This window comes from Furipterus horrens, unplaced genomic scaffold (assembly GCF_987537825.1).
Source record: "Furipterus horrens unplaced genomic scaffold, mFurHor1.1.pri manual_scaffold_11, whole genome shotgun sequence".
Lineage (NCBI taxonomy): Eukaryota > Metazoa > Chordata > Mammalia > Chiroptera > Furipteridae > Furipterus > Furipterus horrens.
In genome coordinates this window covers 5,724,823-5,740,715 of record NW_028327181.1, presented here as the reverse complement: position 1 = coordinate 5,740,715, position 15,893 = coordinate 5,724,823, and the positions used below count along the sequence as shown (strand labels likewise).

General features: G+C 54.6%; 1 protein-coding gene across 1 annotated transcript; it reads left to right on the top strand.

The window, feature by feature from the left end:
* The first annotated feature begins 7,931 nt into the window (after nt 1–7,931).
* Nucleotides 7,932–13,093, top strand: SDS (serine dehydratase). The gene is made up of 7 exons (XM_090291391.1): nt 7,932–8,243; nt 8,594–8,633; nt 8,856–8,995; nt 9,095–9,186; nt 9,902–10,129; nt 11,919–12,043; nt 12,770–13,093. The coding sequence occupies exons 1-7, from the start codon at nt 8,091–8,093 to the stop codon at nt 12,973–12,975; spliced, it is 984 nt and encodes a 327-aa protein (XP_090147517.1). The 5' UTR covers nt 7,932–8,090; the 3' UTR covers nt 12,976–13,093.
* Nucleotides 13,094–15,893: the final 2,800 nt, after the last annotated feature.

Genomic DNA, 15,893 nt, shown 5'->3' with positions numbered 1-15,893 from the left:
GGCAGGGTGGGATCAGGGAGGGCTTCCTGGAAGAGCAGGGCCTTAGCACGCAGCTCAAGCTTGGACAAGAAGCACAACTGCTGCATTTATTGCATGCCTACTATATACATGCCCTTTCGTGTTGACCAGCATATCCTAAAGGTTTTTTAGTAGTTGGGTATTTATTTGTGTGTGCAGAAGGAGATGCCAAACCCATAATTTCATGCATATTATTCTTTAAGAAGAAGTTAGGCAGGTATTAGAGTTTAAAAAGTCTGGTGTTTTTTTTAAAAAAAAAACAAACAAAACCTAATTAGGCAGTAGCAATAAGAATCAGTATAGTGAGAACAGAGGCTCCAGTACAAATAGATATCAGCTCTGCCACTCCCTGGCTGCGTGTCCTTGGCCAGCTACTTAACCTCCCGGCCTTGTTTCCTCAGCTGTAAGATGGGGATAAAATACTCCCCTAGTGGAACTGATGGGAAGATCAAATGAGTTACTGTACGTAAAACATTTAGAACAGTCCTTGCTGTTGCTGTTATTGTTCCTATCGTACAAGAGGTGAGAAAACACTGTGACAGAAAAGTCAGTGTCCGATGTTTGGGAACATGACATCATTCCATCACGGAATGTTTATGGCACTCTGGGGGAGGTGCGCATTGTAATGTGCGCCACATCGTGGAACCAGACTTGGTTCAGAAAGGTCAAGTCACTTGCCCAAGGTCACACAGCAGCAGCAGAGCCAGGCTCACACCCAGAGGAGCCAAGATCCAGAGCTCCTGGCTCGAAAGAGGATGGGGTAGGGAACGCCGGGTGGCTGCATCAGATGAGGTGGGAGAGATGGGCCAGGTCACTGACCTGTCCCCTCCCAGGGCCATCTTCGTCAGCCAGCCCCTGTCCCTGATACCTCTGGCCCTGGCCAGTCCCTTGGGTTATTCATTAAACCTTATTGCATCATCATCCCCCAGCCCCACTCAGCAGGGTTTCTTGTTTGCTGGGCGAGGGAACTACAGGGAGAAGAGGGAGGGTTTCTCGGACACAGGCAATTGGCCGCCCAGACTGGCAGGTGTAACTCTGGACTCAGGCCGTATGTTTTCCTCGCCACGAGGCTCTGTTCCATTCCACGGGTGAGAGAGCAGGGGTTCAGGCGGTCATGCAAGCAGCCTAGCTAGTGAGTAACCCAGCTGAGATTTGGACCTGGGTCCCCGAAGGCCCAATACACCCCAGGTAGCTTCTCAGACCCTTGCCAAGATGACAACCGCTCTGGAGCAGAGAGGGTCTCCAACTAAGGGGCCACATTTCTTTCTTCCTTTCTTTCTTTTTCTTTCTTTCTTCTTTTCTTTCTATTAAGATTTTATTTATTTATTTTTAGAGAGAGGGAAAGGGTGAGAGAAAGAGAGGGAGAGAAGCATTGATGTGAGAGAGAAACATTGATCGGTTGCCTCTCACATGTACCCCAACTGGGGACCAAACTCGAAACCCAGGCAGGTACCCTGACTGGGAATCGAACGAGTGACCTTTTGCTTTGCAGGATGATGCCCAACCAATGGAGCAGGCCTAGGTCAGGCCTAGGGAGCCACATTTCTGCTGGCTGGAGCCGGTGCACTCTGTCTTCTGTAGAGGGACTTGGCTGTCCATTTGTGACTGTCCCCACCTCTTCCTATTACGTTTTCAATACCCAACAGACCCCCTGCCTGTCCCTATAGATATTTGATGTTGAGACCCTTGAACAGAGGAACTCTCCCTCTCTTCTCTTGCCTCTGGAAAGAAAAGGAGTTGGGTATCAAGCAAGAAGCTGAGGCACAGAAAGGTTAAGTAACTTATCCCAGGTTGCCCAACAAAGAGGCCATGAGGCCAATAGTCGAGGGACCTCACATCCATCCTGGATGCTCTTGTCCTCAGAGACTTACAAACCCATAGTCACAGGGTCTGAGCTGAAAGAACCATCAAGGGCCATAGGATGTACCCTTTTGGTGGGTGAGGGAACTGAGGCCCACAGGATAAAAGGAGACAGTTTCACATCTGTCCTCAAGGCCAAGGGAAAATCCGGTCCAGGTGCACCAGACTTTCGGAATTAAGCCATTCATTTATTCCTTCAGCAAACATGACCCCAAACTACCAAAATCTAGGCCCTGTGAAAGGAGAGCTGGAGACCAGTGAGATTCATCCCCGGCCCTCGAGGGGCTGACAGTCAACATGCCAGGCAGTAAAGCACTGCAGGGCAGCAATGGAAAGATGCACATTTGAGCAACAGTAAAATGCCATTGTGTTAAAGCTCTTCGGCTGGTAAACAAATTTTTAGGGCTGGTGTGTAGGAAAGAGGCATCGCGTATGTTGCTGATGTGACCAGGCATTGCTATAGCCTTTTGGAAGACGAATCTGTCGATAGCTATTACAATTTGATAAATGCCTATTCCTTTAACATACAAATCTTAATTTGGGGGATTTATTCTAAAAAAAAGAAAAAGTATCAGCGAGTAAGAATAGGGGTATGAGAGTGTTCTCAGGCTGGTGTTTAGAGGAGCAGAAACAGACAAAAAAAAACCCACTGGCAGCTGGGATGCCCCTGAAGTGGGAAATGGTTGACTTGTCCTAATATACCCTAGCTGTGAATTGATGCAGCATCACCAAGAATCAATTAGATCTAAACCTAGCCACCCAAAGCGATAGTCACAGTGCATTTTAAGTGAGAAAAGGGGAAAAAAATATGGACAATGTGTCCTGACTTTTATTTAGAAAGAACAATGAGTAGCACTGGCGGACATGCGGGACTTTGATGGTGTACATGCCTGTAGGCTCGTGGGGAACAATGCTGATAACATGGGTTACCCTGGGGTGATGGGGGAGGTGGGGGAGGGGCGGGGGGAGGGAGCAGGGCGCCTGATGAGAATGCTTCCTAATCTGCGCTCTCCAATATGGCAGCCCCTCCCCCCACTTCCACCGTGGCTACTGAGCCCTGAGACTGAGGACTTGAACTGTAACTTTTATTTAATTTTTATCAATTTAAATAGCCAACAAGTGGCCAGTGGCTATGTATTGGACTGGTCGAGAGAATCTGTCTCGGAGGCCTTGTGGGTCCCACGTGAGCCCAATCAGGGGAGGGAAAACGTTAGTAAATCTTTGGGTTTGTGTAACGATTTCCCCATTCAATACAGATAGATCCGAGTGACATGCAGACAGAAAGACAATGAACAAACAGGGACAGTACATACCCCAAAATAAACAGTGGGTTCATGTTGTATACAGATGGACGCAACCTCCAAAAAAGCCCCCTCCCAGAAATAAGGAGGAACTTTGCAGGGGGACACCTGACAAACCCTACCTGGGCCAGGTGAGCAAGGTCAGCATCAACAGCGTAAGTCATGTCGGTGGTTGACGTGGACTTGACGTGACGTGAGGACGGTGGCGTTTCACCTCCATGGCCTTCTCCTCCCCGAACCCTCTAAGCCCAGTGTACTCATGAAAAGGAACATGAAATCTATGACCAGTGCGGTGCACGACAGTCAAGGTCATCTCTCACAGCCAGGAGCCCAAGGAGATGTGACAGCTAAATGCAATGTGGTGTCCTGGGGATCCTGGGACAGAAGAAGGACACTTGGTAAAAGCTAAAGAAATCTGAGGAATATATGGACTTCAGTGAATAATAATGTATTAATAATAGTTCAATAATTGGGACCAATGTATCATATTAATGAACTTGTTAATAATAAAGAAACTGGGAGGGGGTGCTGGGCACTTAATATGGCGCTATCTATGCGGTTTCAGATTTCCATGTCTGTAAATCTACAACTAGTCTAAAATTAAAAGTTTCTTTTTCACACCCCTGCCCCCAAATGGGTAAAAGCAGTGGGAAATAAAAATACCTCTTCTCATAAGATGATTCTTTGCTTTGCAGAAAGTTTCTCCTTAAGAGAGTACCTAAACGATGAGGCCTTCTTCATTCTCATTAAAACACAACTTAGTTGACCAAAGTCCTCTTTTCCAAAATGGAGAGAGAAACAGGCCCACTTCTTGGATATAGATGTTGAGAAGCTTGCGGTGGACAGAAAACGCTAGAAAAGAAATCGTCTGCAACTGCTCGCTCAAGAAGGATCAGGCCTCCATCCCTAACGCGCCCCGGGCTGCCCGGTAGCAGCTTTTCCCCCTTGGCCGTAATTGGTTGCCCGCCCAATCAGAGGTGAGGCCTGTGATGGAGGAAGAACACTTTGGGAGTTAATTTATCACTCCCTCCTCCTCATTTCCCTCCCTAGAGGAGAGGAGAGAGAGACAGACAGAGAGACAGAGACAGAAAGACGGGGAGAGAGAGAGGCTGAAATAAAGACAGAGAGGAGGAAGGCAGGGAGGAAGGGGGGCGAGGGCGGCCGGCCCAGATTTAGAGCCCGCGCTGATCATGTCAGCATTCCCGCGGCGGGCAGTTCCCAAAGGTTTACCCACCGGCTCCTAAACTTCCTGCAAATTCAACAGTTGGTAGGAGTCCCCTCCAGAACCCCATTGCTGGGGACCTGGGAGGCTTCCTACACAGGGTGCTCTTTGCCTCAGGGAATGGAGGGGAGAGCAGAATAAGGGAAAGAATTTATGGTAGTGGCCCGAACCCTGGGATGGTCACCACAGGCACAGACTACAGGGCGAGGACCCACGTGGCTGGGAATGAGAACGCCTCTGCGCAAGCTGGGGCGGGGGCACGGGGACAAACAGCAGAGAACCAGGCGGCCCGAATGCCCCGCCACCGCTGAGAGAAGAGGAAAACCCTCCTTGCCTCCAATGAATTGGCTGCTTGAAATGAAAACTAAGCCGAGTTAGGGAGAGGTCAAGAAGCCCTCATGCGCCGCCTGCCGAGTTTGTGGTCTGAGACAGAATCCTGCTGCAAACGTCTCTGTTTGGTCGATGAACTCTGGACAAAATCCCTCCTAGGCTGTTTGGTCCTCCCCAGCTCTTCCTGTCAAAGGTGAACCGATGGGTGATGACCCCCAGGGGGAGACCCAGCGTGGCCTGGGGTCCTGACCTTGGCCATGACCAGCTTTAGCCATCAAGGCCCACCGAGAGCCAGTGTGAGAAGCTGCATTTGGGGAAGCCGCAAAGCCGGAGGTGTCACTGTAGACAGCACCGTCACACGGGGGCTTCCACGAGGTCCGGACCCGAAGGAAGGGTGAAGCCAGGCGAAGGAAAGCGAGGAAGGCTGGCTGCCTCGTTCTAGAGCGAGGGCCAGAAAAGCTGAAAGCATTGATCCAGAAACAATGGAGACCTGGTCCCCTTGTATCAGTGTCACCAAGAAAAAAGATCTCCTCACTTCTCTGGGGGTTGATCAAATAGCAGTTGGACACAGAGCAACGGTTTCTTAGACCAGGACCTTTTGCCCACGTTGGGTTAAGTCCTGACTGACCTTGGCACCATTGACATTGGGGGCCAGATAATTCTTTGTTGTGAGGGGCTGGTAAACGGATGGAGGAGAGTGGGGGACCCAGCAGGGATGGGTCAGTACAGACCAGCCTCAGGCTGCTCGTGGCCCCCCTGGGGAGAGACTCCTGAGGCTGCCAGACTGCCAATCCCAGAGAGGCTCCAACCCAGACTTGCTGGGGAGGAAATGTGAATGAGGAACCAGGTCTGGAGGAAGGACCCAAGAAAAGAGGACTGAACGAGGTGGGAAAATCGTGGATAATAATAACTCTAAGACCAAAGATAATCATGAAGAGCAGCTACTTAGCACTGGTCTGCTGTTATCTCTAAGTCCTGCAATCCTCAGGAGCCATCGTCCCCATTTCTAGGGGCAGTTCACTGGAGCTAAGGAAAGTCAGGTGACTCCCCCGAGGTCACACAGCTCGGGGGTCAGTTTCAGCCAGGGTGCGATGGACTCAGGAGCTCGAGACCTTAACTAATCAGGAGTTCGGGGCTGGCTCCACCAGCCGAAGGGCAAACAGAGGCAAGTGCTGTCCTGAGCTGTGAAAACAAGCGTCCAGGGCTGTGAAAACAACCGTCAGAACCCCCACCTCCCGCAGCCAAGGACACTCCGATCTGGCCGCCCTCGGGGACGCTTCCCGGGAGGGTGTGATGTAACAGGGCTATCCACACCTGCCATCTGGAAACAGACACAGCTCGGGTGCTAGAGTCCCAGCAATGAACTGATGCCCCTGCGGTCACACACTGAAGTGGCCAGCCTTCCCCCTTGGCCATTTGACAGTGCTATCTACAGTGATGCCCTCCAGCAGGTGACTGGTGAGAAGGTCTCCATCGCATTGAGACTCCACCTGGTTCTGCTCCATTTCCTCCCCAGGGTGACCCTGGGTGAGGCCCCTGCCCCGTTAGGGTCCCGGATTTCTATCCATGTCATAGGGCACAGAACTACATATTTTTATATATTTTAAAATGAAGATACACCCAGATGGCACATATTTATCAATGGATGATTAGATAAATAAAATAAAGTCCATCCATACAATGGAGTACTATGCAGCCATAGAGGGGAACGAGGCACTGACATGTGACAACCTGGATGGACCTTAAAAATATGATACCAAGTAAGAGAAGCCAGACACAACATGTCACATGTTGTCTGATTCCACTTATATAAAATGTCCAGAATAGGTACATTCATAGAAACAGAAAGCAGACAGGTGACTGCCAGGGACAGGGAGGGGAGTGACTTCATGGGTGTGCGGTTTCTTTTCAGGGCGATGAAAATATCCTCAAACGGGTCCTCTGTGAATGGGTGAGTTGTATGCTAAGCAAACTATATCTCAGTAAAGTTATTATTCTGAAAAGGAAATGCCCGGCCCTGAACGGCGTGGCTCAGTAGGACTGATTCCCAGTCGGGGCACATGCCACCTCACTTCAGCTCCGCACCCTGAGCGCCCAGCATGTACCTGCAGATGTCCCACTGGGGAGGGGGCTTGGGCATGCCTGTGGAAGCTCGGTGGGGCGGCAAGAGGGGACAGCTTGTTCCACCGAGAGGGACGGCTGTGCAGCCCGTTTGAGCCCTCTCTGCCCTTGGTCTCATCGATATTCTTGTCCCGGCCGACCAGACAAGAGAGCTTTGTTGAGGGGGCCAGGGAGAAAGCAGGCCAGGGCTGGGAGTGCAAATGTGTGTGTGTGTGTGTGTGTGTGTGCCACCCTGCGTACAGACAGACCCTTGCACACAGCCAGGGAGAGGCAGGAGGCTTGGCGTGGGGCAGGGAGTGAGTTCAGGGGCAAGACCCTGCAGTTCTGTGACGATGATGATGATGATGATGATACAATGGCTGCCAACACTAACTGAACGCTGAGTTCTGGGTCCCTTACATACATCCTCGTACATTATCATGTCATCTGTTCCCAGGAGAACAGTACTGTTATCACCCCCATTTTACAGATGAGCAAAGGGAGGCCCCAGGAGGCGAGGTAACTGCCCAGGGGCCCACAGCTAGTGAATGGCCGTCAGGATGTGAACCCTGGTCTGCCTGGTCTTACCCATAATGCCATCTGCCCCTTTATAACAAGAGTCCTAAAAGCGTGGGTGGAAGGCAGTCACGAACTGTGTTCAGATGCACATTTGGGAGTCAGACTGCTGGGTTCCAATGCCAGCCCAGCCCTCTGACCGGCTGTGCCTCAGCTTCCCTTACTGTAAGGTGGGGCAAGGATAGTACCCGTTTCTTTAGGGGTTTGTTCTTGGGTGCCTACTATGTGCCGAGCACATGCTAGTCCTCGGGCAGCCTCCTCTCCCAGCAATCCTTGGGAAATAGGTGTGGTCCTCTTTGCAAATGAAGAAGCTGAGGATGGGGAAGGGGAGGTGGCAGGAGGTTCGCAAAGAGGGCGTCAGGGAGAGATGGGAGAAGCCGCCACAGGAAGGCGATCCAGCCTCCCCTTCCCCTCCTGGCAGCAGCGGGCCTCAGGCCAGGGGGCGTGTCCTGGCGGGGGTGTGACCGGCCCTGTGGCCCTATTGGCTGCCCAGAAGTGCCCAGGGAATAAAGCCAGGGACATGATAGTCCTGGGACAATTCAGAAGACCGTCTACCTGTCCATCTACCCTCCATCTCTCTGTGGATTGTCCACCCATCCATCCACTGAGACCATCTCCTATCTGTCCCTCGCTCTCTTGGTCAAGACACCCCGCTCTATCTTCTCCCCTGCGTTCTCCCAGCAATGACTTCCCGAGAGCCCCTGCACGTGAAGACCCCCGTCCGTGACAGCATGGCCCTGTCCAAGGTGGCTGGCACCAGCGTCTACCTCAAGATGGACAGTGCCCAGCCCTCAGGCTCCTTCAAGATCCGGGGCATCGGACACCTCTGCCAGACGGTACAGGACAGCTCCGGGTGAGGGTGGCAGGTCCTCTCTCCTAATGGGGTAGGGCCAGTGCCGTCTGAAATCCAAGGAGTTCCTGGCTAGGCCCTGCTGACTCCCCATGAGGGCTGAGTGCTTCCTCTGGATAAAGGGTGCCCGTCATGAGGGTCCCCTATGGGCTGACCCCAGAGCTATTGCTGCCAGCCTCTCTCTCACCTTTCCCTGAACTAGGCAGGCTCTTTGGGGAGGAAAAGTGGCTTTTGAGAGGCTAGGGTAGTACAGGTTCAGTTAGAATCACGGGGAGGTATTGCAGGTGGGGGGACGGGCTGAGGAACAGCCTGACCCCTCATCCCTTATCTCCACAGTGGGCTGAGCGAGGCTGTAAACACTTTGTCTGTTCCTCAGGTAAGTGGATGCCCCACCTGTCCTCCGCTGTGTGTCCCGGGGCGAGGAGCGCCACCTCTCTGGGCCTCAGTTTCCCTAGCCATGAGCTGCTGTGAACATTTGCAGCAGGTCCAATCAGGGGGAGGCCTGAGGTCACTCAGGGGGTGGGGGTCAGAGGCTGGAGATTGGGCTCCTAGACCCTCCCACACTGACTGACACACTCTCTACCCTTCACCCCTGCAGCGGGCAACGCAGGCATGGCGGCTGCCTACGCCGCCAGGAGGCTGGGCATCCCTGCCACCATTGTCGTGCCCAGCACCACCCCGGCCCTCACCATCGAGCGGCTCAAGAGTGAGGGCGCCATGGTCAAGGTGGTGGGTGAGGTGAGTGCCGACCTGGGGCAGGGGCCACGGAGGGCAGCCGGTGGCAGAGGAGGGTCTCACAGCCCCTCACCCGCTCCCGCCTCCCCTGTGGTCTTGCAGATGTTGGACGAGGCCTTCGAGCTGGCCAAGGCCCTGGTGAAGAACAACCCAGGTTGGGTCTTCATCCCTCCCTTTGACGACCCCCTCATCTGGTACGTGGAGCCCGGGGTCACCTGGTGTGGGCAGCACCCACCTCCTATACCCCTGGGTGGGCACCTGCTGCAAGGCACGCCATCACATTACCATGTATAGCAGCTGCACATGTGTGTGCACACACCATCACATGGAAGCACACACACCCCTGCCCCAAGGCCCATTCTCCATGGCCGTGAGTGAACACGTGAGCTCAGGTACACAGGTGTCTGCCATCGGATGCGCCCGGAAGCAGATCCCAAGACAAGGGTTTCGGGGAGAGCAGTTTACCTGGGAGGTGACTCATCGGAAGAGTGGGGGAGGGAGATGAGAAGGGAGGACGCCATTGACTGGGCCTCTGGTGGGCAGGTGACTGCCGTGGGCAACTGGAGCTTCAGTGCTTGGGGGCCCCTGGGGCCCAGCATGGAACACAAACCAGGGTGACCCACCGGCAGGGAAGGGTGTTGGGGTGTTCAGATACCAACACCCCTTATTCTTCATTCCCATGGTCACTGGTGAGGGACATTCTCAGGGCTGTCAGTGGTTGGCACTGCCAGCTGGAACATTCCTAGGCAGCCCCAGGGGCCAGAGGAAGCCTTCAGGTGGAGACGAGATGCTGGCAGCTGGAAATCAGGGGGTGGCGTCAGGGAGGAGGGGACAAGAGAAAGGGCTCCTGCCTGGTGTCTCCAGAAAGCCCAACCCTGACCTGCCCCCCCCCGCCCCCGCCCCCTGCAGGGAAGGCCACACTTCCATCGTGAAGGAGCTGAAGGAGGCGCTGCACGCAAAGCCGGGGGCCATCGCACTGTCCGTTGGTGGCGGTGGCATGCTGTGTGGAGTGGTCCAGGGGCTGCAGGAGGTGGGCTGGGGGGATGTGCCCATCATCGCCATGGAGACCATGGGAGCCCACAGCTTCCACGCTGCCACCTCTGCCGGCAAGCTTGTCTCTCTGTCCCAGATCACCAGGTGAGCAGCCGGGGGTGCCTCCCTCCAGGGTTCAGCAAGCACTGGGGACTCCCCCTGGGAGCTGGCTTCCGGGTAGATCCCAATGCCCTGTTTTACAGGTGAGCAAATGGAGGTTTTGTTCACTTGCCCAGAATCACAGAGCCAGTGGGTGGCACTGCGGGGACTGAGCCCAAGCCTGTGTGACTCTGTACCATGAACGCCACACTTCCTCATACAAACAGTCTAATATTGCTCATTTATTGAGTTTCTCTGAGGCAGGGTTTTGCACTCTTCATTAATTTGCCAGCTGTTTCCTGAACCCCTAATATGTGCAGGGCACTGGCTGATCCTGGGGACAGAGGTGGATAAATACAGCTCCTGCTGCCAAGGAGTTTATATCCCAGCCCTAAACCTTTGACACGTGGTGTTTAATTAGAATTAGGTTTGGCTGCTTTATACAGGAATCCAAAATAATGGTGACTTAAACAAAATTGAATTTTATTACCTCTCTTATTAAAATAAAAGTCTAGAGGTACACAATCCAAGGGCAGCTCCATGAAGCCAGGGGCCCAGTTTCCCTGAATTTGTGCTCCATCACCCTTCTTCTGTAGCCTCGTGGACCAAAACAGCTGCCTAAGTGCCAACCATCACACCCACATTCCGTCTGGCAGGGAGGAGGAAGCAGGGCCGAAGCTGTGCCCTCTCGCTTTAAAGGAAGATGCCACACTTCCGCTGACCTCTTGTTGGCCAGAACTTAGTCACATGGCCACACGTGCTGCAAGGGAGGCTGGGAAATAGCTTCCTCCCAGGCATCGCTATGTGCAGCTAGAATAGATTTTGGGTAGACAGGTCTCTGCTGCAGATGGGGAAGACTGAGTCTAGGTAAGAACTTCTTCCAGACTCCTAAGGCCAGCACCCCAGAGCTGTCTGTCCGCCTCTGATTCAACAGCGTCGGAGTGAAGAAATAACCATGGAGCACCTGCTAGGGGCCCAGGGCTGGGCTAAGGGCTGAGATGGCCCAGGCAAGGAGACGCTCGTGGGCAAGTGGGGGGCGTGAGCTGGGACTGGAACCAGTGACCTCGCCAGGGAGGCAGGGTGGGTGCAGACCCACTGACTGAGTGCAGGGCCTGGAGGTATGTGGATCCTGTTGGCTGCCCCAGCACCACGGCTCCCTGGGCAAGTGACAGCACATGCCCTGCCCCCATTTTCCCCTCTGCAAAATTGAACCAATGAACGAAAACTGTTGTGAGAATTGCTAATACTTGCAAAGTGACTGGCACCTGACGCTTCCTCAGGAAGTGGTTACTACGTGTGTTAGGGGAGGACCCTTTGAGGATTCCACGTGGGGCCACCAGACTGAGCGTTCCCCTTGGAGGACTGACTCCTTGGAGGAGGCAGCCTTAATCCTGAGCCTTGAAGGACAGGCTGGGGCTGGGGCAGGCAGGGTGGTGCTAAGCTTCCTGGGGATTAAAAGCAGGTGAAGGGCACACCTGCAGCGAAGGCTGGGAGTCCCATCAGAGAACCACAGGGGGCTTCTCAGGCATTTGTTGAGTCATGTTGAACAGAAAATGATGCTATTTACCCCCATTCTTCCAATAAGTCTGTGCCTTATTAGAAGACACCACTCTGGGGATCCCCTGGGACTTCCTGGTGTACAGCTGCACAGGGCACCCCCATCCCCATGCCCACAGACCCTAGTTCCTCCTCCCACTCACGTCCAACTTTCTGTCTCCTTCTCTCCCCCGCCCACCCTGGTCTCCATCTGCCTCCTCTCTCCTCCCATTTGCCCTGCACCACCCCCCACCCCCAGTGTTGCCAAGGCTCTGTGCGTGAAGACCGTCGGGGCTCAGGCCCTGAAGCTCTTTCAAGAACACCCCGTTTTCTCGGAAGTTATCTCAGACCAGGAGGCTGTGGCCGCCATTGAGAAGTTTGTGGGTAAGTGCCAAGTCCTTTCAGGACCCTACCTGCTGGTTCAGGAACTAAGGGGCTGTCCTGGCCACTTGATATACCAAAGGATCGCATCGCTGCAAGTTTAAGTTCTGTCTCCCATCTGTTCCTAGAACTTCCCATTGAAGATGGTATAATGCAGCAGTAAAAATAGAAAGGGCAAAGGCACAAATGGAGAAGTAAGCCTGATAACCAATGACAACAGAAAACAATAACTGAGTATTTAAAAATATTGATTCTGAGCTTCATGGCAGCCAGGGTGAAAAAGGAAAGTCTACGCCCCAGTGATGGATTCAGAAGTGGGTCTGTAACTAGGTCAGACATTTTCTGGGTTCAACCTAGGACAATGACGGCACACATTCACATACATGCATGCACGCACACACACACGAATTTAGGCTGCCACTTAATTCTCCTGTACCAGCATCAGTTTGGTCATCAGCCATGGCACTCTTGCTCAGATATTGCCTCCAAATCCTCCTCAGTCCACTGCTCAGGCCACAACAATCGTTTCATCAGTGTTAGCACTAATGATGGAACCCAGCCCTGGCTCAGGGCTTGGAAGGTCAATCTAGGGTAGGGATGGAAGGCCCTGAGTCTGTGGCCAGGGCTGCAGCAGATTGGCTTTTAGCCCCAAGCTTTACCCATGGCCCAAAGGCTCCCCTGCACCCTGCGGAACTCGGGCCCTGCCCTCACCGCCCCCTCCTCTGGCAGATGACGAGAAGATACTGGTGGAGCCCGCCTGCGGAGCAGCCCTGGCTGCCGTCTACAGCCACGTGGTGCAGAAGCTGCAAGGGGAGGGGAAGCTCCGCAGGCCCCTGCCCTCCCTCGTGGTCATCGTTTGCGGGGGCAGCAACATCAGTCTGGCCCAGCTGCAGGCCCTCAAGAAACAGCTGGGCATGAACGAGCTGCCCAAGTAAGGATTCCCCCCCTACTCACCTCCCTCGCCAACCTGGGAGCCCCTGGAAGTGCTGGAGTTTTATCCAGTGCCACGTTGTACATATTCTTGTGTCTGGGAGTGAGCCGGCAGCCGGGCCAGTCAGTCAGTGCCTTCCTGCACCCACAACCCCACTGTGCGGAGGGACTCATGCTCCATCTGAGACGGAGGCGGGTGGTCAGCAGTCAGCAAGGCTGTGAACTGAACCCCGGCTATCAGTGTGACTGCCACCTCCGCCAGGGTGACAACTGCCCACAGGTAACATATCAGGTCCCTGGAGCAAGGCGGGCGGGCAGGACCAAGATCACAGCAGGATGCTCCTCCTCGGAGTGAGGTGTCACCACCCCAGACTTTCAATCTGGGAAGGTGCACAGGGCCGCCGCCCAGGGTTGAGGAACCATCTTGTTTTTCCTCCCAAGAAGCCCAGCTCCACCCTTACTCATTTTTCTAATGTGCAAACATTTTCTTTGAAAAAGAAAAATACGTATTTATGAAGCAAAGGTCCTCTGAGTTTTTCCATCATCACTGTCTTCCTCCCTCTCCTCCACCCACCCCGTCGTGCCTGGTCCCAGCCCTTCTCAGCAGCAGGCGCCCCCAACCTCCACCCCAACCCCTAGGAATCCTAGGGCCCCACCCCAGCTGAGCCTGCATGCCAGGCGGAGGCAGCTGTGAGGGAAGTGACGCTGAGCAGGAGGGGCTTGGGGACAAGGGCTGCCCCCAGGGAAGGCAAGTTTTATCACAGAATGACTTAATCCCAGGACCACTGGGAGCAGAGTAGTGAGCCCCTTGCCCCTGGGTAAGCTGACACTGGCCAGTCATCTCAGGAAGAGGGAAGAAGTGCCCGTGAGGTCAGTGTCAGGCAAACCCTCTAGAAACACGAAACCCTCTCCTCCCAGGTGCGCTGAAGCCAGCATATAAAACGGAGGAGCCTTGAGGTCTGGGAGGGCCCCCCCATCACCACACAAAAATGTTCCCATACTACCTATAGCAGCCACTGGGCACTTCATTGGACCCCCAAGTTCAAAGTGAAGTTTGCGACCACTACCCTCTCAGGACACCACAAGACGAGCCCAGGCTTGCAGAGCCCCTACCCACCCCCCAAAAAGCAGAAGCTGTGAGATTTCGGGGGTGGGGTGGGGGTAGAAAACCCACCCTAAGCCCACGCCGGCCACCAGCCTACCTACTGAGTTCCACATGTACTTTAAACTCCCAGGGGACAGGACACCGAGGAAGGGCCGGCAGGGACAGGAAACCATCCGCCGCATGGCTCCAGAGTTGCCCCTGGGGACAGAGTGGACCTACAGCGGCAGCCAGTTCAGGAAAACCTGCTCAGAATAGGGTCGCTTCCAGCTTCCACTGCCTCGCCTGGATTGGGCACGAAACCCCCCAGGAGGCAAGGCAGACACCTCTGCCCCCCAGAAGAGAGGCCAAGGCACTGCGGGCTGGGGCCCAGCGGTGGGGTAGAGCCTCGCCCGTCAGGGAAAGGCAGAAGCCGCAGGGGAGCCGGCAGCTTTGGTCTGAAGCTGAGGGTTACGGGATAGTCCCCGTCCCACGCACTGAAAGCGGCTGCCGTCCTGGTTGCCTCTGCAAAAGTGGGTTCTGCCGTTGCTAGGTCAGCTGGAGCCCCATTGGGGCGGCCATCTGCACGACACCCATACCCCTCAGAATCACCCTGCCTACATGACTGTCCCCAGCTCCCAGAAAGTGGAAGGGGCCAGGGTTATTCTGGGGAACAGGTTGGAGCTGCCCCTGCCTATAGAATGGCCCTTGGGGAGCCCCACCGCCACCCGGAGCCTTCCAGTCCTACCTGACTTCCCCCAGACTATTTATCAACAGCTTACGTACCTATTTCATTTATTTTGCTGACAGTCTCACCGATGTAAACTTCCTAAGAGCAGGGACGTTTTGGGTACCGTTGGTCATAAGGTAGCCACAGGACCTTGTCACAGTGCCTGGTCTGCACCCAGGGCTCACTAATAGTTGCTAGTCCACGGATGTTGACAGTGCGAGGCCCTACGCAGCCTGCGTCACGGCCACCACCGCAGTGAGCCCTAACGTCCCCCGCCCTCTCCGGAAGCGTTGCTCACACCATTGTCCCCTTTTACAGAAGAGGTCGCCAAAGCTCAGGGAGCTTGGGTTCCATTGCTAGTGAGAGATGGTGGCAGGATTTGAACCCAGGTCTCCGATTCCAGGGCTCCATGCTGCCCTCCCCACCAAGCGCATAGCACTGGGTAAGCCTTGTCTCCAGCGCTGGTTCTGGGGTACAAACAGACAGGCCATGACGCTGTTCTGGGTTGATCTGTACCCCACGGCAGGGCTTGGGAAGGTCTTGTGGTTAACAGAGTCCCCGAATAGTACCCAGAACAAAGTAGGTGCTCAGTAAACATGCAGATGGCTAGGTGAACAAATGGACAGATGGACAGACAAAAGGATGGACAGGAAGATGCATGGGAGGAGAAAAGGCGCGGCCCCAGCCTTCCCCAGTGCCCCAGAAAGCACAGCAGAGGCCACGGCCTCTCTTGTTTAATGACGTCACAGCCTGCGATTTGGTACCTGCCGCAAGGGAGCTGCGGGCGCTGCCCGGAGGCCGGGGGTGTGCCCAGGCTGGGGGGCAGGGGCGTGAGGTGGACACTCCTGCCTGCCCCTGGAGAGAGAACACTCAGGCCCCTCCAGCCACAAGTCGCCAGAAACTTCGGGTTTTGTTTGTTTTCCAGTTTCTGTCCTTAAAAAAGCAGTCCAGAGGGGCAACAGCGGGCTGCTTCCTAAAAGGGGCAGAGCCGGGGCTGGAGGGACGATGCCAACCACAGGGCATGCCAGGTCTCGAGGCTGAAACCCCCCAGCTACAAAGCCACTGGCAACAGGCCCCTCCAGTGCCCCTGGGGGCCCAGGCCCTGCCCCCGC